Genomic DNA, 24,456 nt, shown 5'->3' with positions numbered 1-24,456 from the left:
GGTTAGTGTCAACAGAAAACGCTTAATTTAATGGAAATTATATTTTTGTTTGAGAAGTCACGTGACTTTGATCTGACTTCTCCATTTTTTGTTTGATTTCCACATCCACACAGGGTTTATTAATTCTTGTGTCGCGAAGAAACATGCAAATAGAGCCTTAAAGAAGTATTCGTGGAATACACCAATGCTTGACCTAACCGGGGATCAAACCCGCGACACAAGTCGCGCCCAGTGAATTTGGCGTAGTAGCCCATTCGCCTACATTTATTCATCTGAGAAATTCTTTGGAGAGTTTAGAGAGGCTGCAGATGTTACTCTGTCATCTGCCTTTCAACAAACACGATGCAAAACTATTTAATACAAACCTTTTTACATCTATCCAATGACATCACACTGACGCAGCTGCCAAGTTACGTAAGTGAAAATGTTAAATCTCAAAGGTCGCGGCAACGAATCTAAAAAATGTACAGACAAACCGTATGAATAAATTAATCGAAAATGCACGCAAATACAATATATTTTATATTCTTTACATTTCTTATAAATTTTTGTTGTTGTATAAAATATAATAATTATACTTTGTACCGAGGTATACCAGTTGAGGCAAGTCATTTGAAGTTTTTCGAGAATCTTACTTCAATGTTTAATGTGAATTTTTGGAGGCATCCGGGCTTGCTGTATAAGCCCGTGGACTTTATTATAAGTCCAGATGACAAGGATTTATTTGTTAATAGAGCCAACAATCTCGGGCTCTATGTGACGACGATCATGGAAGATGTGCAGCAGTAAGTAATTGTAGTGTTAACATCATTATTCTAGTATGTCGTGGTGGCCTTGCGGTTCTATGCATGGATTTGTATACACGTTGTGCAGATTCGATCCCAACAGATTGGAACCAAAGGCAAAGTACTTATGTGACTTTTCTGTAATTAGATATGTTAAATGTTATTCTAAGACACTACTAACAAACGGTGGAGACAAACATCGTTAAGAACTAAGTTAAACGTTAAACTGCTAAGCCAAGGTTCAAATCCCGATTTTTTAATTAATTATTATTTAGCTTATTTCCTGGGTCTGGCCTACTGTGTCCCACTGCTGGGCAAAAGCCTCCCCCAAATCCTTCCACGACTCTCTATTCTGGGCGGCATGGAACCTCTGTTCTTATCCTCATTAAATTTTATTTGACTAGTATTTTTCATATCATGTTAGAAAAAAAAACCAATAATGCATATCGGTAATAGTTATCTAATCTGTAAGCGTGTTTAAGTAAATCATTATAATAGTCATTATGATAAGAAAATGATAAGGTATATGTTATTACACCTGTGCTTAATAATTCAAATGTATCTAATTATGTCTAAACGAAAATGATCAGTGTTGAAATACTTTAAAATTCAGCATTGCATGCAAATAAAATGCTTAGAGGTACAAATTATGATCACGTTTTTCACGTTTGACCATATTTAGAAAAAATATGGACAGATTTGTATGTCAAATTAGGATATTACAAGGAACCATTTATCACACTTTCGGTTTCAAACTGGATTGAGTACATGGTGTAGATTTTTTTTGTAATTGAATTAGAATTAGGAATCAGTCCCCAATAAATATGCAAAAAATGCAAGGTTCAGATTTGTTCCTAACACAGAAAGGCGTTTAAAATTTACGAGTAAAATTATGAGGATTAACAAAGAAGATGTCAGGAAACACTCATACCATCATCCCAATGGGGTGTCATGTATTTTTTTCTTATTGTTCCTAAATGGTTATTATCAATTACAGAGCCTTTGACATGCAAACAGTCAAGACATATATCAGGAGAGAAATGGATTCCTTTGACTGGAACAACTTCTTTCGATTGGGTGATATATACGAATGGCTGAACGACCTGGCCCAAGTTTATCCACAAGAAATGGAGCTGCATTCTATTGGGAAAACTCATGAGAATAGAGATATCATGGCTGTCAAAATCTTGTTGAGGGGAAGTAGGGCAAGGTAAACTCTATATATATAATAGGTGACTTTTTGTTAGCAAATTTGTTTTTATTTGGCCTATTTGTAAGAAACTCCTAATGTCGTGAGAGCGACTCGAGCATTACATCAAATTAGTCATCGAATTTAAAGTTAAAAGGTGGTTCAATTTAAACGCCTAGTAAATGTTAGGTGTCTCCCAAATCGATCGACAAGAAGACTACCAATATTTATAAAGCTTGTGTCTGGGCCCTTCCACTTTTTCTCCTTTAATAATTAAAACCAATTATTAAAAATATATAGATGATAAAAGAAAAAAGTTAACTTAATGTTCTCGAATTTTCTTTCCAATCAATTTCAGGTCTAAAGTTATCGTTGAAGGTGGTATCCATGCGAGGGAGTGGATCTCGCCAGCTTTCGTAACGTACCTTATTTCTCAGATCATTCATGCTCCAGTGTCCCCTGATCCGAATCTGAAAATGATAGCTAACACGTATGAGTGGCACTTTGTTCCCGTTCTGAACCCAGATGGATATGAATATAGTCACACTGAGGTATTAAAATATCTTGTTTTAAAGGTTCCGTAGAAATATGTATGTAGTAAAATATGTAGCATTTTTATCGGTTGGAAAAATGACTGTAGTAGTATTAACATATTTTTCATAATATCCTCATCTTAAATTAAAACACCGCTATTTAATGGGATATGTTTTTATCGAACAGATATTTCTAGTAGCTCTAGAAAACTTCTTCTGTAGAAAAAAATATTGCTTAGGAAAAAATGTGATAAGCCTTATAAGTAGACAACTCTTTTCCCAGATCTAGTAAACATATTATATTATTAATTTCACAACAATCGGTCGAGCCGTTTAAGAGGAATGTGGTCACCAACATTGTGGCTGATATAATATACAAGATTTATGTTTTATTCGTTAAGGTATTAGTTTCAGTTGCAAATCGAAGGTTAACGAACATTTGCTTAGAATAGTGTTATATATTAGGACGTAAAATAAAGAATAAAAGTCATCAATTTGACGCAAAATTACAATTTTTCAGGATCGGCTTTGGAGGAAGAATCGCCACGGTGGCCAAGCTGGCGTTGATCTAAACAGAAACTTCGGGCATTCATTTGGAAGTTAGTAAATGATCACTGGAAACTTGTAGACGATGAGTACTTTTTACTATTTCAGCATTATCCTAATTATTCGAGACTAGCTGTCCTGGCCAACTACGTACCGCCTAACAATACAGACAATTCTTTTTTGAAACTTTTCCCTATTTTAGTATCGTTTACAACTCCCTGGACTTCGGCGAATATTTCTAAAATAGTTCTAGAGCTAGACTGAAATAATCCAAATTGGTTCAGTCGTTTTCGAGTAAGTATTAGTGATTTATACACCTAGAAGATTAGCTTAACTTATTAAAACTTTAAAAACTATCAGGCTGCTACAAATTACACTATACTTTCATTAACCACCCCTTTTTTGCTATTCTGCTCTCTGCAAATTTGTGACATCGCAACAAGGCTAGAATGGCAATATAAAATACTAGAAATAATATGTATTATAGGTTTAACTTCATCTTTGTCGTGGTTTGCACTAGCTTCGTCTGCTCCTATAAATAAATTCTGACTGACTAATAAAAATGACTTTTGGGTCCAATCCCACTTTCCCAGACCCTTTTGAGCCAAAACCATTATACGCAGAACACAGAATTGGGAATAATATTCTAATAACTGTTTAGCTGTGGGTGTTAGCTGGAGGAAGAACGCACAAACATATTGCGGACCATTCGCGTTTTCGGAAAAAGAAAGCAGTGCTATGGCAAAATTTGTACGATCCCACGGTCAATCTTTGGAATATTATCTAGCTTTTCACTCGTATGGGCAATACATGATTGTACCGTATGCTGATCGAAAGGACCATGTGGATAATTATGACGAGTTGGTGAGTACCACGTTTTAGAACTTTGTCATAGTTGTAATTGCCGGTTCCCGTACAAAATGGACTTAAAGGAGGTTTGTTGCTGGTGTGAAAGTGAGGAGTCGCTATTTGCTCATAGTAAGTGATCTTTCAATGGTAGAATATGGAAAGCTAGATAGTTTTAAAACCAACAGACATTGGCAGGTAAATTTAGAGGTAAGATATTGCATCCTTTGTTTTCGCAAACGGTATTCAAGGAAGTCTTAAAGTTCATCAGAAAAACCAAAATGTAACTTCGTTCCAAGTAATTTATAAATCATATTTATTTTTGTTTACATAACATCAACAGCTAAACAACAACTTTTATGTAACAATTTATACAAAACGCTTTGCAATTATTTGAATTGCAATGAAAAAATTTGGCCCAGTCTTTTATTTTCCATTATTATTTTTTTAATTTTAGATTTCATTTATGTAATTTTTGTAGCAGTCTGAGTTTTTTCGTTATTTTTGTATTGAATAGAGTACTTTTTTATTCTGTATTAAATGATCAATATAAACTGATTGGCGATTTTTTGTTTGTATGGACACAATTTTTATTAAGCTGTTACTTCACAAGATCTGTTCTTGAACTTTAAAACGGTTGTTTTTATCAATTTCGATAAATCGGGTAAAAGCAAAAATAAGTTTTCTTCTTTTTCTAATTGAAGGAGAAATTTCATTTATATTTTTCCTAATCGTGATTCAGCATAATATTTTTTTTTATTTCAGATGCTTTTTTGTTTCATATTTTTTTTGTATTCTTACTCTCTAAGTTTTATTGATATGTTATTTAGCTGTTGGTGTCAGCAAAAATGCAGCCTCCGATACATACTGCGGCGAAAATGCGTTTTCTGAGAAAGAATCGCTGGCGATGGCAACTTTTGTTAGAAATAGAAGTCGGAATTTAGAATACTATTTCGCATTTCACTCTTACGGGCAGTATATGATTATACCGTATGCCGATGTCAAGGCACACGTCGATAATTACGATGACGTGGTATGTTGACTTTATTTTATTTTATTTTTCGTACCTAAACTCTTTTTGGTTATCTTTGCTTTTACTTTCGTTTGTTTTTCCTATTTTGAAACTGGTACAGTACAGTTTTTCTCACATGAAAAACTGAAGTGTTTTTTTTTGTTCCGTGTAATAAAAGAGTTGGCTTTCACATCACATTTTTAAAAATGATAAAATTCTTCTGCGCCTAATTACGTTTAGTAATTATATTTCGGCTGGCTCATACTGGATGTGGAAGGCGGAGAACCGGGTGCTGAGGCCCAACTTTGAAGAGGACTTTGTCCAACAGTAGACCGCGGTAGGCTGAGCGTTATTCTACAAAAACCTATCTAGATGATAGATAGGTTACGACGATCTTAATAAAAAGAAGTGTTGTGATAGAATTGCCAGTCAAGTAGTAATCCCCGTTTTATTATGTATTTAGACTGCACGGGTGCCTATGTGGTAAAAGTACGCAAAACCCCGTTTAGGGCAAATAGTTTTGTTATCTATCCGCTCGCTATCTATCTATCGCTTTTTCTGAATTTGTCTCTCTGAAGATGTCTTGTGGGGACTTGAATGTTTTTGAAAACGTCGCGACAGGAGGATTCAATCTTTTATTTTTTTTAAGAACCCGAAAGATGGAGAATTCTGTTAATATTTTCTTCGTTAAGTAAATTATGATGTTTCAGATGAAAATGTGCCTACAAGCAAAGAAAAGAATCGCAGCAAAGTATAATACACAGTATACTATAGGTACTGCTTATGACACTGTTGGTAAGTAACCATCGTTATCTGGAGTAATACCTAGTTTTAAATCTTACCAGTTAAATAAAGTATGTTTCGTCCCAACTTCAGCCTAATATTAATAAATGACTTTAGATTTTGTCTTTGATTTTGATCTGTCCAGTAAATTAACCGAGTCACCTTCAAACTCTGAATCGATTTCCTCTAATAGTGTATGTCAGTACATCACTAAAAGTAAAATATTCAGTTTAATTGTGTTATTCAAGTTTTTTGAACTCTTCCAAGATTTAAACGTTCTTTTATCAGGTTACATGACGTCAGGAGTGAGCGGTTGTTGGGTTAAGCAAGAATTTAGAGTTCCGTAAGTAAATAATTCTTTAACAAATTCTCAATTCTCCTCAATTTCAATTTTGACAGTTATGCCTTTATAGTTGACTGTACTATTGGACGTAGTTCAGGTTTTCAGGAATTATAAAATACTATTACTCGTAGGAACGCAAAACACAGACCAAAATACCTTTGTATATAGTGGTTAAGGTTGAGGTCACCATGCCAAAATTACTAAGCGTGATGTTTCGCGGGATTTCATCAATGCGCAGAACAAGCGTTTATGTGATCCACGAATGTTTGTCCCAAGTCTGGGATTCTTTGTTCATGAGACTTGACTGTTTGTGAAATTCCCCTTGACACAAGGATTATTCATTCATTAAAGAGGAAGTAATTTTTTTATTCGATCTATTGCTGAGCACTCCAACGTAATTCCATTTTCAGTTACGTCATCACCTTTGAACTGAGGGACAGTGGGACCGATGGCTTTGCCCTCCCACCTGAGAAGATCTTACCAACTTGCAGAGAAACCATGGATGGTATCATATCTCTGATGACTCCTCGCACGACAAGATATAGCAAATTGCGTGAGACTCATGATATGTCCGGACAATCATATAAAATTTTGGATAAAATTGTGATAGTTTTTAACGTATTTTTATTTATTATAGTACGTTTTGATTGAGCTGGTGTTTTCTTTCATTTGTTAAGCTTTCTTTGGCAATCGCTGGTGAAAACATCATAAAACGAAATAAAGGAACATTATAAGTCACCTAATTCGTAAATCGCTTCTGTTGTGTCTGCCTTTTGGTATTATATAGTAAATTATGTGTGCAATAACCCCCACACCCCCCTTTTTTCCAAAATCTGTCGTTCCTGATAAAATCATAATGTATTATTTAAAATGATTAAAATGATTGCTTTTGTATTACACTTAAATTTAATTACACAGTAAACTGAGTGAAGCATAAATATTTTCTCTATTCTTAATGCGAAGATATCAAATGTAACATAGAAAAGTATAGTTCAAAGATTTCCAATTCTTGCATTTTTTTACCATATAAACCAAATCAATCGACTTAAGTCAGTATTATTCAAGGTGTGCCACATAACAGTCACGCAAGAAGCCTTTTACAAAGGTAGCATCGTTTTATCGCTCACAACATAAATCGTATCAAAAAATTAACTGATCCACGATAATAATCATAAGAAAGGCACGCAACACGCGAACCAACAACAAGAATAAAAATGAAACGAATTCAGTAGCGAAACCTGTGATGTTAACCCCAAAATGATGTTATCAAAAGGTGGTAATATGAGTAATGATCCGTGTAATCGTTTAGCCGTCACGACAAATCGTCAGATCACGTGATCTAGTGTCATTTATTTTGGTACTAACCACCAACGTAAATTAACCTCTTCCGACTTCGACAATCCAACAGAACCTCTCAGATGTGATGTCTCAGCTTAAACTGGACACCGGTCTATAGAACTTAATATAGCGTGGGTGGAATTATGTGATTGGTAAAAGGTTTTCTACTCTATGCTGTAAACTTAAGGTTCGATTTTGCATGAGTTACGTTAATTGAAGGGCGTTGCATTTCCTTTTGTGTTGGAATTAATTGCTTACTGTTATTTATTGGACTGTTGCTTATATCTCAATTTGGATACGATTTCTATTATTATTAATGAATGTACTAATTATGCTATCTTTGCTTGGCTTCGCTTTAGAGGTGGGGTTCGGCAAATAATATTTATTGGTTTGTCCCCGTTGGATTTAATCTAAATAGTACATGCAAATGTAGAATCATAATTAAGTACAGCTGGTTGCAAATTTGCGTTGACTCACTTTTGTAGACAGACATTTGTAGTCAGCCTTACCGCTTGAATAATCAACCTCTATAGTCAATAAGTCCAATGATATTCAAAGGTTATGACGTCACGGATTTCTTTGATCCTTCCCCAAAGCTATCAAGTCATCCAAAAATAATAATGAATGCGCAATAACAATAATTCACAAAATCCCGTTCGTTTCGCTTTGGTAATTTTATGCATGCCTCATTTCTCAGTCGGTTTTAAATGTAGATGCTGTAAAGACGTGGTTATACTGTCTTTTAATTAAGTGGGATTTTAATTTTAATTGGTTTTACGTTGTTTCATATTTAGGTATTTAAGCTTACTTAGGCACCATTGGAAAATTTGTATTCGCTTCGAAAATTGATTTTCGTTGATACCTCTTGTACTGAAAAAGCAAAACTACTTTCTCACTATAGTCTTCTTGAGAGTCGGTGCAGTAAATATAGCTTTTGGTCTAGTCGGAATTTGATTCGTCTTGCTCTCGTAGTTGTAGTGTCATCTCATGCCCTGCAGTGACATCTTAGGTCGGGTTAACTTCTTCCCTTTAATATGGCCATGGCTGATCCTAGTAATGTATATTGCCCGTGAACTTGAGCTACTTGCGGTGACTGGGTATTCTACTAGCCTAGGTCTTTCTAGTTGTGTTTCATTTTTTTGAATTTTGTATTGATCTCGAATACTTTTTTTGCCGGCACGTGTTAAATAGATAGCGCGGTGAGCTAATGAGTTTGTGTCGTCATTTTGAACCCCCGCAAAAATAGGTGAGTTGTTTCTTTACACCTTAATAGGTTGTTGATCTTCAAACACAGTGGAACTAACTGTGCCAGCCAAGCTAATAAAAGAACGCCTTATTTTCGTTTATCTCCCACTGCTGGGTAAAAACCTCGCTAAAATCGTTCCGATTCTCTGCCATTTATAACATGAGACTAGTCCACGCGGTAACTGTGCAAACTATACAGAAATCACCATATTTCTAAGTGTCTATGTTATTCCCTTTCAAAGAGTTACGGGGTTCTTATTTCAATATTACCTATCAGAGGACTGCACTGTTAGCCAAGGTCATAATGCACTTAACCCAATGTTCGTCAAGAGTCACAGATGTCAGGCAATAACATTGTAAGATCCACGTATAGTTGTTCCTAGTCAATGTATCTTTGCGCATATGACTCGTTTTTTGGTAAAACCCCCTGCGAAACAAAGATAAAATTCCTAAAATATTTCAAGATACAAAAAAAGAAATGTAGTCACCAGTGTGAAACAAAGCTGAAACAAAACTGCACGGAGTCTCGTTAACTTTAATAATCACTCGAAAATGCTGTGGATTAAGCAGAAAATTTAAAGATACAACGGGATCCTTGCCAAAGCCTGAGTGGTCCTTCTGGCACTCCAAACGTCTTTGTACAGAACCGTTGGAAGCGGGGCACTAGTGTATTAAGTTTATCGTTTTATTTAACCTACTTAGTTTTTTAAATTTCTTTGAGAAACCTGTGTTTTGCATCAGTGTATTGTTAGACGAAGCTCACGATTGGAGAAAGTTTATACCAAGGATTGAAAAAAACCTACTTTATTCATAGTTGGAATATGAGTGAGACAATAATAAATAAATAAATGCGGTCAACATCACATACATTGTTCTGAACCCAAAGTAAGTTGCTAAAGCACTTGTGTTATGGAATTCAGATACAACGAAGGTACCACAAACACCCAGACCCGAGACAATGTAGAAATGTTAATTTTTACATTGACCCGACCGGGGATCGAACCCGGGACCTCAGAGCTAGCGACACCTTGAAACCGGTGCGTATGCCACTCGACCACGGAGTGAGTAGAGTAAAAACGCGTGAGTATAGCATTAAACAATGATTTGTTTAATGCTATACTCACGCGTTTTTAACGGGTACTTTGAATAGTTTTAGAGCCGACTGGACTCCTTAATCATGAGCTATCATGGCAACAGGGTAGCGACTGGAAACTCATAAAAGTTATAATAAGAATTGGATGATGCCTAGTCTAACATTTTTTCTCAATCATGTAAGTAGTTATATTTGCTACAAAGTTTATATTTGCAACTTTTAATAAACACGTGATTAATTTTCCAGGTTTACGTAAACAAATAAACTTAGTTAATTTAATAAAAAATATCGGGGAGTTGCAACTTTCGCTAATGAGAAGAAGAAATGGAAATTATTTCTAACTTCGGCTACTCAATTAAAATTGTTTCCCAACAGTTACAGGAAATATTAATTGGTGAAGTTAGTTTTCCAAGTTGCGAAATTTTATCTCGATTTTTCCGTGAAACGTGCTTGGTCATGGCTTTTGAGTTGTAATGGAAGATAAACTAGGGCTTGGTAAATAACTAATACACATTTTTTACGGTTTTAGTTTTTTTTCTGCCATTTATTATGGAGTTGTGTTTATAAGCACAACATTCAAAGCATGATAATAAAGCTCAGTATTATGTATTAATCAAAAATGTAAGAGTACTATTAAATCTAGATGAGAATTAATGAAGTGAGTGCATCTATCAATTACAACCTAACAAACACTGAAAGACTAAGAATGGATAGTCCTAATGCACTTAAAAATTAAACTTCTTAAATGGCACTAAGACGGCACGGAAGTGTCCCGGTGTCCCAATTAATTAATCCTAGCTTGGAACGCTGCCAGGAGCCTTAGACCGCAGTTTGAGTAAACAGAGACCACTTTGAGGTCATGAATTTTGCACCATCTGCGACGATATTGCTAGATCTAATTGTGAAAGAGCAAAAATCGGTTCCGAATACAGGAAATGCTGCTCATGCTAATTTTGAAACTGATACTAACGAAATTCTCGCAACAAAATATAAAAGATTAAAAGCCACTTTATAAAAAGCAATAAAATAAAAGCCGGAAAACATGTGTCAGTCAAATCCTCGATGAAACATAAAAAATGAAACGGACAAATTTTCAGAGGAAAACTTTTGTCATTACATTGCTCGTCCAGTTTTCGCGTCACGGACGGTCACAAAACGAAGCCTAGTCATGTTTGTGTCAGAATGTAGGTCAGGCTAGTCCAAAATATTGCGTTAGCTTTGAAGACTTTTTCATTCATTTAAATTTCTACTATAAAATGGGGAAATTTTTTGCCTAGGGTTTTAGTTTTTACACGAAAGTGAAATATTGAAATTTTTATAGTTAAAATATACATCCTAGTCTTAAGGGGAAAAAATATTATAATTCGATACAAGTTGTTTAAATGAATGAATAGATGCCAAAATTAATTTCATTCCTTACTATTCCACTTGCGTACGTGTAGATCATTGATTCAAAGATTATCTAATTGAATTGGTTGGCTTATATAACTGGTATACCTTCTAATCTAATAGACTTATTGGGAGTATATTGAGTCAATTAAAAACAATTTAGATATTTATCACGAAAAGCTCTACTAAACAGTGCATTATATCAAACGAATTTAGGTTTTACGTAGCGACCACAGACAATTCATCTAACTCTCGCTTAATTCGACCAATTGCTGCTATGCATTATGCTCTGTTCAGACCATCATCTGGCATAGAGCCAATACCTCTAATCGGACCTCAAATACTTTGTATTTGTTTGGGTTTAATAGATTTATTACTTTCAGTGTTGATATCCAATGTCGAGTTTCGGATTAAGGAAACATATTGGGGATTTTTCGTTTGCAAATTGGGAAGTTTCGTGTTGTTGTTTCAATGAAAAATGAAAAGTACTGGTTGTTTGTTGACCTGCTCTAATTGTTCGGGCCAGCTGGGGAAGTGGGTCATTGTGGTGCTTGCAAACAGTGAACTAGAAGCAAACAACGTATAAATCTTAAGTCCAATGGTTCGTAAGTGGAAAACCAATTCGAAGCAATTGGACTCCAAAATGTCAGCACTTTTGAACTTGTATTTTTTAATGCGAAATAACTGGTTTTAATAAAATGCTATTCTAGAAATGTTACATCACTTTATGATGTTTATAGATTCTGAGTCACTCATATAGATAATTTATTTATAGACATAGCGGAAAAAATCACCAGTATTGTAATAAGTCATTAAAATGATTTGCAAAACATGTCGCTGTGGTTGATTGCGTAATTCAAAGTATATTTACCTAAAGTTGCTACTACTTAATCATTATTTATAGTTGCCAAAATGACTCTTTATAAAATAATAAATGTTTTATATTTTGCTACTGAAACTGTAAAATTAAAAAAACGGGCTCAGACTCGCACCACCAAGAGTATCGTACAAATATGCTAAGAAAAAACAATTTGGTTCCGTGATAATTATTACCGTAAGAACCGTTGCTTAACCTAGCAATATATTTGTTCATATAGCGGCAATAGACATACATCATTTGTGAAAATTTCAACTATCACGGTTCATGAGATACAGTCTGGTATCAGATGGACGGACCGACGGATAGACTGATAACGGAGTCTGAGTAATATGGTGCCAATTTACCCTTTAAAACTGAACCCAAAAATGACTCTAATAAATGAACAAATGATATAACAATGATGACATATACAATGATATTAAAGTTCCTGTGTCAAATATAACAAAGGCTGAAATTCTAAAAACCGACAATCGGAGATCTGATCTCATTCATTACACAGAGTCACATTAGCGAGTGCAGGCGGACGGCACAGACGACGTCACTTGATTTATTGGGCCACCTCCTGCCCTTAACGACATGTCGTGATGTACGGCTGATGGGAGTGGTAGAAGTTATGGGACACCTCCGATATTCGGGCAAGTTAAAGTTGACATTACTCAATAGTATGGGAAAAAAACTGATGCAATTATATTTTGATGAACTATCGTGAGAATGATTCATTATTAAATGATGCAACGGTTCACGCGTATTTATAAATTTGTCCCCGCCGCGTCAGTTCATGATTAAAGTCCCCGGTTGGGTCCGAACTAGTCAGGCAATCCCGATAAATACGCGTGAGTAAACCTTTGCATCTATTACTAATGTTATAATTATTATATCGAGTGATATAGCATCGACATAGGCATATTGACGCTTCTAGGGTCGTCACTTATCTAAAGAGTCTGCTTCTCTAGCCAAATAACATTTTAACAATCGTTAGTGTTAACGTTTAACGCTTAAGTGTTTGATATCTTGTTTTGATAAGTCGTGACCTTGACTTGGAGTACTTTCTATTGACGTTGACAATTATAGACATGCCTCTTGGATGGAGGGGCTGAAGTTTTGAAACATAGGTAAATTTTAAAATATTTCGAATTTGGAGGTCTGAAAAACAAGTTGGGAAGCAAACAAATACAACAAAAAAGATATGGAATTCTACACACAGGATGACATAAATCATAAAGCAATAGATGAGTCCAATAGTCTGCAAATACTAGTTTTCGATAACAGAAAACTCTTACAACTTGTACCACATGAAAAAACGGCAAATGCCGACCGAACAAGACAAAGAGAATTATTAGAAGATGAAGTCAACCGTATTATTGTGGCAAGCAGACACGTAGCTGATAAATGTACTATGTAATTTACACTTCAGGTTGGTGCCATTGTTTTACATGTTTTAGACGTGTCGTGTGATGAAAATAAATGTGCGACTAAACAATTTATGTCGTGCGAGATTATTTTCAGGGTACTTTAGCAGAATTGTCTTGCTTGGCTAGTGGAAGCAAATGTTCATTTGCTTAATTAAAGCTAAAAGCGAGATAATATAAGTGTTCTTCGCAAATACGTTGATTTGTGTTGAATGAAATTTATGATTTTTTGAGTAGTTTTAAAAACTTTGTTTGATAATAGATTTTTTTAGGTTTCCATACCCAAAATGATAAAATTGAAACCCTATTAGGCTTTGTTGTCTGTCCGTTATTTTTGTTAACAATTTGGTGTCGCAAGTCCGGCTCGTGCTTGAGCAGTTTATATCAAATTTCTTAGCCAATAATTTATTTCTTTGTTGTCCGGTATTTTGCACTAGTTTTACAATTTGCTGTAAAGGTTTGTTGGAGTAACTTAAAAAAAAAACAACTCGTAAGGCAATTCCAAATATGTTTCATCATTTTGGGTACCCAATCTAAATTTGCTATTTGCAATCAGGCAATGGAGCCAGATCATTCCAGTTGGTCACCGTCGTTTACCGATAAGGTATTTTGCGTTTCGTCCCTTATTTGTGTTCAGTGATCTTCATGTCTAGTGATATTTAAGGTTGAGTTGACAACTCAAATAGCTGATGTCTTTGAGTTTTCCAGGCGTGGAACAAAAATAACAAAATATTGAGATAAGTTATCAAATAACCAGATAAAACTAAAAATTTAAGGAACCCTTGATGGTTGAATATTTTCCCCAATTGACCCAGCTTTTAAACAGATGCACGGTCGCATATTTTTTACCCTTCTATATGAAACAAACTAAATTGAAATCGATCAATTGGTTCGGAAGTTATAATGCCACAGAGAGACAGACACGTCTACCTTATAACACCAGTCTTTTTGCGTCGGGGATAAAAATATCGAGAATAATAATTAAATGTATTAATGATATGAGAGCCAATGAGGCCACTATACTATGCTATTTCAATGCACATAATACAAAAAGGGTCCATAATTTAACAAAAGTATTCAACAGCAAATTTTTCAAGACGTAATGATGACAAATGATAATATACCGTTAAAAATTAAGCAAATTAATAATGAATTAGTATCAGTAAATACATTCTAATTAGAAGCAACTAATAATAAATTGTATTATTATACTAATCCTATGCATGAAAAAATGTTTGTGATGAATAATGCATTTGAATCGGTTATAAATACCAAACTAATAAAATTACGGAAAATGTTACGTCTATAAGAACATCTCGTTTCATTCATTGGAAGTTAAATGGAATTCTCATAAATATTGAGATCTATAGAACATTTCCGATTCTGAGACATCTTGAATAATTACATCTAGATGGGTTTTATTAAATAGACAACAATAATAATAAGGATTTTTAGAATTTCAATTTATGTTTCTTCAATTTTGCTGCAAATTCATAATGACATAGAGTTGTTTTGTTGTAAGGACAAAGTTAGTTTTTGGGATGCTTATTTATGCCAACTTACAATAATAGGTATAGATCACTTTAAATTGTTTTTGCAAAGTTGTAATTCCCATCACGACATAAAATTCTCGTTTAGTGTCATACTCCGTCCGACTATTCATGTCCAATTTCCCATCAGTCGAAAATTTCAATTCTTTTTTTTTGTTCTATACAATGCTATTTCTGCAATCAAATCCCAATAAACTAAATACCAGCACAACCACAGCAATGATTTCATCACATTTCGCAACACGAATTCAAGCCTACCCACAATTTAGGCGTGTAGGCGTTCACCACCTCGAAATTATTACAATACAAACCGCAGCATTACATGGTGATGTTTAATTTGGTTCTAAAACTGGTTTTAGTTCATTTGCTTCGTGTACAAAACACATTACTTTAGTTCCAACCGACGGATCGAGCGTGCAATAATTACGCGGTTTAAGCGGTAGATTTAACTTCATTGTGGGTGCGTTGGAGTTTGTAGACGGGCGACGAATATTTATAAATAACTTTATCTAATTGGCCAGTAGGCTCATTTTTGTGTGTTATTTAATTTTGGATAAATTTTGCTATATTATGTCATGCTAGAAAGGAAAATCTTCATAGAATCGCACGTTTTCCCAAATCTACGTTTTAAGTTGAAGAAAAAAAAATAATTTCTAATTATCAAAAAAATTAAGTGGTGGGAACGTGGGCCTATGTCCAGCAGTGGACGTCGGTAGGCTGAATTGATTGATTGACAAAAAACTGTCTAGTCGATTACACACAAAATGCAAAAAAAAAGATATTGTTTTATCCCTTACCTGTATTAAAACAGTCCTATTAAGTCAATATAAAGTTAATCCATCTGAATTAACTACAAAATCAGTAACAACCATTTAAAAACTAGAATTCATTTTCAGTTCCAAAGAAAATCCTAAAGGAACATTGTTCAAACAATTTAAAACTTCATTTACAAATTCCTCGCTTAGTGGCCCGTCTGCAACTCAACAAACTTGCACAGCAGAAAGTAAACTGGCCTGCGACGTTCGAAGACAAATGACGTCGACATTGGAACGACTATTAACGTGGAACATAGAAATTTGAAAGGAATCGCTCAAAGATAGGTAGCAAGCTTAACTGCCGCAGTCCTGAAGCTAGTGTCATGTTGCCAAATTTACTTACTGGCTCTCTGAAGCTTATCATCTCTTGAAGACTGTTGTATGTGGAGAAGTATGACAGCATCTTACACAGCGCAAAGCTGCATTTCTCTTCCAGAATTACATCAGTCGTTCAAGATAGTAGTCCCTGATTCCTCTCGCGCCGAACTTGTGTCTGCGCTGGGTGGAGTGAACGTCGCCGAGTTGTCGGCTGTCATCGCTGCAGCGATCAGTAGCCGGGCGGCGTGGGATGCATTGGCCTCCTTCTGTGAAACAGTGATGTCACAGAAGGAGGCGGCGGAGCGCGTTCGGGAAACTGACCCCAGCGCGCCCGCCATACGCCGACGTCGAGTGGGGCGGCGCAGAGCCGAGCATGAGCGCGCTCTCCCGCCCTAACTAGGGTTCTGGGCGACAGCACGGGGGTGTCTGTCGTCCGAGTATATTACCCACGGCGAGGGGCCACATTCGGTGCTATGGATGCGGTCCCAATATGAGGCGAGGAGGCCGACGCTCTTTACACGTCGGCCTCCACACAACACAAGAAAGTGACCTACCGGCCCACATTACTGGCCGGTGGAAGCCCGCGGTCGGTGTATGAAGGATTGCAACGCATTGCCATACACCGACACAAAAACGCGGATGACGTAGCACGGCGGTTCAGGTTTAGTCAGTAAAAGTCTGACACTACCCATTTCCTCCCCGAGGTAGTGGGTGTCCATGAGGATTCCCCCGCCTAAACAAAAAAAAAAAGTCCCTGATTCCTCACCCTGATTCTTGATGTTCTTTGACGTCTGTCAAATAAGTAAAATATAAAAAATATGTTTAACTGTTTTGTTTCGGCTAGCACCAACGAGGGCAAAAAGTGAAATTTAATGTTACTTGGGGATTGTTACAACAAGCACTTGTCAATATGACATGTGAAATTGATATCATTTATATAAGAAGGTTGAATATGCTTACCTGAATTCCAAACATTGAATCCAAGAATTACTAATCCTCGTACAGGAGACAACCCTGGAGATCAATCCTCCATACTTCTCTATAATAGCCAGAATCCTAACCTTTGTCATTTGACATAATCTCATCGCCATCATCATCCTCTTCAATTATTAACTCTCGTAGCTTCAATTCCACTTCTTTCTTCTTCTCCATGTTCGATGAAAACAGCTATTAATCACAATTAGCGATGACCACGCCATCTCGGTCGTTCGTCTGCAACTTACGTCAGGTTATTTTATGAAGTGTTAATTCTGGAGTAAATGAATACATGTCTTCTGTTTGTTTTAATGCGAATGTACATGAGTAATATTATGTTGAGTTAATTATTATTATTTATTATCCTGTCGTGATATTTATACGTGATTAAGTGCTTCCTTTGGCTAAGCTATGACTTTGTAGTTAGCAACAACATTACGAATTATGGGAAAATTCAATTTCATATTATTTCAGTTTTATTGTTTTGTTCTAAATTAATGATTTAGACCAATTTCAAAGAATTTAGATGATGTCCACCCGACGTACAATGCATAATGGGCTAATTAGAGAATAAAGGAAAAATAGTTTGGTACCAAGATTTTAACAAGATGGAGATTTTAACTTTTAAATCTACTATGATATTTCTGACGATATATTTCGAGATGCCGCAACCAAACAAAGAAATATTAAATGATGATGGTAAACAAACTCAGACGCTAAATTAATTGGCAATACAGATAATACTGGATAAAACATTAAAAAGGATAATAATGAAACTCGCAGCCAGTGTAATTCTTTAATTAAAATGCCTGCAATTTTCATTAAGGCTTTTAAAACCGATACGTCCTTAATTTTACGGAATGAATAGTTACTGCCCATGGTAAATGGAACTGGTTCGTGAAGCAGAAAACCAAATTATGACTAAGTAAAATTTAAGTTTTTTGGTCAAGTAGCTAACCCAAACAAAAATCTTTGTGCATGTGAATTGTATGTTTGTGAAACCCCACGCGACACACGGATAATAATATAATTCCTTGGTGCGGGAGTGGTTTTTAAAAAAAAAAACAACTTCTATCTTTACTATTTTATATTACAAAGAGGTTAAGTTTATGTAGTTGTGACGCTATATGAAGGTATATCAGAAACTACTGAACCAACTTGAATGAAACTAATACCAGAAGAAAGCCACATTATTTGTGAGTGTTCTTAACTAAATCGTCATCCAAAAAATAGCATCCAGCGAAGTGGAAACGGTTCCACAAGTTGGCTAATATAAAGTAGGTATGTATTTAAATCTAATACCTTGTGATTTTTCCTAATTACAGTTTGAAATAATGTACTTATCATATCTCTTGTCGTTTAAATGTTTCATCGATAATAGTCAAATCAATTTACCGGTTTTCAAAAGATTAAATGGCGCAACTGGATAAGATATTCACTAATGCTCGATAAAAGATATTAATCCAATTAAAACATCAATCAAAAGTATACCCTATCCCACCGACTTAGAGTAGAGTTTAAAACATGAATGATTTTCTGAGAAAGATTATAAAATTAAACAAAGATAATATGAGTTTCATACAAAATTATTTTAGTCGGGCTTAATAGCATTAGGATATTATTAATAAAAATGATTCCTAAATTAATTTTATTTAATGTTTTAGTAGTTTTAGTTGTAGCAGAGAAAGTGAGATACGATAATTATGCGTTATACAAAGTGCATCCGGATACTGAAGAACAATTGAAATTCCTTAATGATTTGTATGACAAGAGTGATCGTTTGGATTTCTGGAAGCCCCCAACTCAAATCAATGAACCAGTCAGCGTGGTATCACCCCCAGAACTGAAGGAGGAGTTTGAACATTCCTTGAAAAAGCGAAGCATCCGTTCTGAGATCACATTGAAGAACATACAAGAGTGAGTACTGATTTCTATTTTATTTTGTGTGTTACTGTGGTCCTAGTAGGCTGCAAGATATTGTGCGAAAGTGTTACCGCAGTCCCAGTACACAAATATAAAATGGATAGGTTTTAGTCAGTGCAAGTCTGACACGAGTTCATCCCAAAACGGGAGGAGTCATTTGATGGTTTCCCATCCGGAAAAGAAGATTTTAGGCTAATTTATTTGGTTATGTATGTTGCTGTTATTGAAGTTTACACTTTTGAAATTTCTATGCTACTAGGCTCTGTTGTGCTTCTCTATTTAGGCGATACCTACTTGCTTGTTAAAAATTGATGAACTAATCATGATATGAAGTATTTTATGACATTTTTAAATAGGCTTTTTGTTTGTTTCTTAAGTAGTAAGTGATAACATGTACGGTAACAAACTTGTTATGTAAACCGTACCGAATTCACTTATTATGATTTATATAACCTCAATAACTTAATGTTATATTTAGTATATATGGGTATGTTAAAGCAACTGACTCCAAACTCGATTTTGCTTTCAGAGCATTCGATGCCCAATTGTACAGTAGAAAGAAGCGTTCCACTTCCAACGAGATATACTGGACTAACTATCAGACTATAGAAGACATTTACAACTGGTTCAATCATTTAGCTAGCACCCAAAGTAGCGTCTCGACTTTTACCGTTGGAAGGTCCCACGAAGGTACGTTTTTTATTCTAGATTTTAAAAGAAATTAATATATTGCTTTCAGAATGTCTATTACATTAATGAAAACAATGGTTTTGAGAAGAACATGTTAATTACCGTCCTGTAAATAACGCGTGCGATGTTTTTATCTTGCTCATTTGGAGTCAGCGACTTTGATTCCAATTACTGGAGTGCATATTTTCTATGTGCCTTTCTATTATTATTCGGGTTCTTAGCAAGGCAGAGGCTTTTCATCCTTTCTTTCATGATGTATGGCTAACAAGAGCTTTAATAGAAGTACGCTGCTTTCATCTGTCTGATGACAAAATTTTGGGCAATTAGTCTATCTATCACAAACCTGACTGCCATCTTTTTATTACAACGTTATAATTGGTTCGCTATTTCCAGGTAGAAATATCACTGGAATCAAAATAACTCGGGGTTCTGGAACTCGCGCTTTTTTCCTACAAGCTGGTGAACTTGGTGCTGACTGGCTCTCACCCACAATAGTGACGTACATTGCGAACCAGTTAATCCACAGCAATGACCCTGAGATCAAAGCAGCTGCTGAAGATTTCACCTGGTACATCTTGCCGCTCGTCAATCCTGATGGCTTCCAGTTTTCACAGGACTATGTAAGTTAATGTTAATGCCTCTCTTCTAAAATGGCAGTTCTAATGGGTCTTATGTACCATGCATCATTAGCCTAGTGGTATGACTATTTAACTGCCAAGTCAGGGATGGTAGGTTCAAATCTCAACACCTCTTAATGTACTCTCGAATTAATTTGTGAATGACAAAGTAATTATCACTTGCTAAACACTGTTAAATAAGAAATCAGCTAATCAAAGTATTTTCAAGGGCGAGTAAATCTACGTCTCAGGCTTACAGGCTCTTGAACTCCGACTGCAGGTTGTATATCAACCATATAGTAAGGCAGAGAAACATGATGTTTGTGTAAAGAGTTTTTTTTCTGACTCGGTGGTTATTCTTCCTCCAGGTCCGAACATGGGTTAAGAACAGACGCCCAACATCTTCATCCACGATCGGAGTCAACTTGAGCAGGAACTGGAATGCACATTGGGGAAGTAAGGATATAATTCGACAGAGCTAAAACAAATATTACTTTGCATTTTAAAACTATATCAAACGAATCTTATATACTGAGAGAAATAAGACTATTTACAAAACAAAAAAAGACGAGAAATTTCTACTTATTTTTTCAAGATTTCAATAAAATAAACTATACCTTGCTTATTAGCCTTATTTTCTAACTGAATGTATTTAGGCTACCGAACAAAAACAATTGATAGAGTTGGTTCAAACAGTTCGTTATCAAATTGAAAACCGGACCAGATAGTTTAGTCCATCAATATTTTGCTGTTATTAATTTGCGTTATTTCGTGTTTTAGTAAACGGTGCCAGCTTTTCGATGGCTGCAAACAACTATGCTGGACACGGTCCTTTCTCAGAAGCTGAAACCAGAGCTGTGTCTGAATTCATGGACACAATACGATCCAGTCTTACAGGGTTCCTGTCGTTCAGGTCTTTTGGACAAAGACTGTTAGTACCTTATGCACAATACAGTGTGAATCCGTCTGGTAATTACAATAGCGTGGTAAGTATTTTAAATTTCAATACTCTTAGTACTCAGTAAATCGTGGCTAGATACTAAGGATAGCTATGGCAGTGGCAGGATAGGTTGAACGGATATCGAAAATTTGTGGGTGCCGGCTGATATTTATACACCTTTCGCAGTCGTTTCAGGTAGTTAGAATCGAGAAATTCTGACGACCAGTCTTGCCCAGCTCACTGTTATAGCGAGGTCAGAGAGGCAGTGGTTGCTTGTAAAACATTGGTACTTAGATGCATCCGATTAGACACGAAGCCGACCCTAACATAGTTGGGAAAAAGCTAGGACGATGTTGATAAAAAGTCACTGTTCCTTTGAGCAAAGCTTTCGCAGATCATATAAAATATTGGATAACAAGGATATTAAAACAAGTTCTAAATATTTCACCAGTGGGTAACCCGTTAATAACACTGCCCACTATTTTGATTTACGATTTGTTCATAAATATTCAATGCTTTTAACAATCCATTCTGTTATCATAAATACGACACTAAATCCGTCTGTCTGTCACCCTTTCACAAAAGAAGACAGTGCAATTAGTAGTATATTGGCTTAGTAACATAGTACATTTTGGTATTGATACTCTTATAAACTTTGAATGGTTCTTAGCACTGAGGTCCCTCCTTCCACACCTCTTAAAATGTACGCATTTACCCGAGAAGGACAAGCATTCGTTTGATCCACAAACACTAGTCTTGTTTTGAGTCTCGGTGTTTTTGTGCATGCGATTCAAATGTAATGATTGACTTAAAACTCTCTACGTTACAAGAATTTATGAATCGTCACAATTTTGTATTTTTTTATCACATAAACATGTTAATAAATATACAAAGTCGAATCCATATTGTTGATCGGCCTTGTTTAATTCAACTTTTTTATTTTTTCCTAGGTAACCATTGGTAGAAGAGCAATGGGATCACTAGCTGTTCGTTACAACACGCAGTACCTCGTTGGAACCTCAACCATGGTTCACGGTAAGAAATCCTTCTTTCAGACAAAAACCTTTAACCCTTATTAAGTTTATTTGCCATGATTGTCCGCTATGAAAGATTGGGATAATATACAATGATGCATATCACAGTCTTTCAAGATAAGGTAAGTTTATGATTTAAAATACATATATGATTTTATACAAGTAGTTTGCCTTCATCAAAGATGCTGTATCTGAAAAATAATAGTAAAAAAGGTGCTTCGATAAATTGGTGCTAATACCAGACAATATGTAGATAGATGTTCATATCCTAATATATTTTTTGCCGTGACCGTTTTTGTTTGTCATAAACACTTTCTTTGTATATTGCCCCCTATAATCTATGTTTACTAGTACCTGTTCGGTGGCATAACAGTCTAATTAGTATGGATCTAGAAAACTGACAAATTAAATTCAAGACTATTATCGGATATTGAACTGGAAACATCCATGAAAAAGAACCGTTTCACATTATCATTTTTATCTTCACCTGAATGGTAATAAGGATGGTGAATTCAGTTATTTTGTCTATTTAGAGAGTAAATATGTGTTTATTTATATATATTTATCATGATATATATAGTTTTAAAGGCAATTTTCCGGACCAGGTTTTTTAAAAATAATTGACAGATTAAAATAAAACTTTTAAGTATTTAAATGTTTATTTATTTTGTGTAGAATTTATTTGTCTGGTAAAGAACCATTTTATGTTCTGTTTTAGAAGCACCTAGGATAAAACATTATCATCCTATTTGCATGTAATGCAAGGTAGATAATTTGAACATCTCTATAAGAAATTTAAAAAAAACTACAGATGGTTTTGTCTTTGAAATTTTAACAATCTTTCGTTTCTCTGTCCATACTATTCTAGCTTAGCCTTAATGTTTGCTGAAAACCTAAAATCCCTTCGAAGTCTGTTAAAAGAAGTGACAAAAGGTTGTAGAGTGAAGAAACTTTGAACGCAGACTTTGACGGATTCACCGGACTTATTGGAGAGACTGTCCCAGCCTCCCGCTAGAGAAAAGACAAACACCTAATATGGGCTCTACAACCTTCACTTCACTAGATAGACAACCCCAGAATCCCCATTCACATATAATTATCTTTATCATGCATTTTCCAGATGGCGCTACCGGCGCTATCGCAGACTGGGTGAAGTTCCGTTACAACGCGACCATCGCCGCAACATACCTTCTTAGGGACACTGGTTTCCATGGTTACGCCTTACCTGTCACCCAAATTATTCCTTCCGGTGAAGAAACCTTTGATTCTCTTCTAGCCATTATCAGAGAAGCGAGATTTATTAATGTACTGTAAATTTTGAACAATAAATTATTATTTTGTATGAATTTCTTTTATTACTTATCTTGTTAGAGATTAATTTATTTTTGATACGGAGCTTGAAAGTTGAAAGATGCACAAAGACGCCCAGACTAAGGACAAGCATATTCTTCTCCAAATACCAGTAACTACACAATTTTAATTACTTGACTCGTACATCTATGTTTAAGTCTAGAATTTTTATAGATCCGATTTTTTTTGTTGACTTCAATAGATTATCTAATAATGTTTTGAATTCCTCAAAGTTTATACGAGATTAATTAGTATTATGACCCAAAGTCGCTCTTGAGGCCAACAATCAAATTATCAATATTGCCTTAAACTGATGAAACGCGATAAACAAAATGGCCGCAATAAAACTCATTGATCTTACCATAAAGATAGGCAAATGATAAGTTTTTTGCTTCATTTTATAGACTACCTACCTATTTGTTTGTTTGTTACAAATATTATGAACGGAATATGAAAATACAGATTTTATTGAAGAGAAGATTTGCTAAGCTTTAAGAAAAACTTCAGTAATCACATCAAGCACTAGCAGCTTATTATCCAATACAGTATTTTGTTGATGAGCTTAAAATAAAGAATCTCGAAAATCTTGGTTTTGGTAGTGAAAGCGCAGAGCATGGCCAAGTAACTTATAAGTTTCGTAAAGGTCAAGGATGCAATCAGGTGATTTTAGTAGGACAAAATGAGATACCAGAAGACGTACCTTCGTATAACTAAATTGTACAAAGTGTGCCAGAATAAGAACCAGATATATGTAGGGTTAAAATAGATCCACTTAGCTACTCTTAGTTAAAATTTTGACGCTTTCATTTTTCAGCATTACTTTGCGCATTTCTTGCCAATCCAGATACCAGTT

General features: G+C 35.2%; 1 protein-coding gene across 1 annotated transcript; it reads left to right on the top strand.

Annotated features, from left to right (window-relative positions):
• Nucleotides 1-425: 425 nt before the first annotated feature.
• On the top strand, nt 426-23,599 carry LOC113504728 (zinc carboxypeptidase A 1-like). The gene is made up of 13 exons (XM_026887146.1): nt 426-785; nt 1,783-1,995; nt 2,333-2,525; nt 3,028-3,106; nt 3,715-3,917; nt 5,622-5,706; nt 5,983-6,037; nt 19,502-19,662; nt 20,056-20,282; nt 20,648-20,735; nt 21,060-21,265; nt 22,170-22,254; nt 23,374-23,599. Exons 1-13 carry the CDS (start codon nt 499-501, stop codon nt 23,565-23,567), a joined length of 2,076 nt encoding a protein of 691 aa, XP_026742947.1. The 5' UTR covers nt 426-498; the 3' UTR covers nt 23,568-23,599.
• The last annotated feature ends 857 nt before the right edge of the window (nt 23,600-24,456 follow it).

Source organism: Trichoplusia ni, chromosome 23, assembly GCF_003590095.1.
Source record: "Trichoplusia ni isolate ovarian cell line Hi5 chromosome 23, tn1, whole genome shotgun sequence".
NCBI classification, from domain to species: Eukaryota; Metazoa; Arthropoda; class Insecta; order Lepidoptera; family Noctuidae; genus Trichoplusia; species Trichoplusia ni.
The sequence above is the reverse complement of the archived record's forward strand: the minus strand, read 5'-3'. Positions and strand labels throughout refer to the sequence as shown.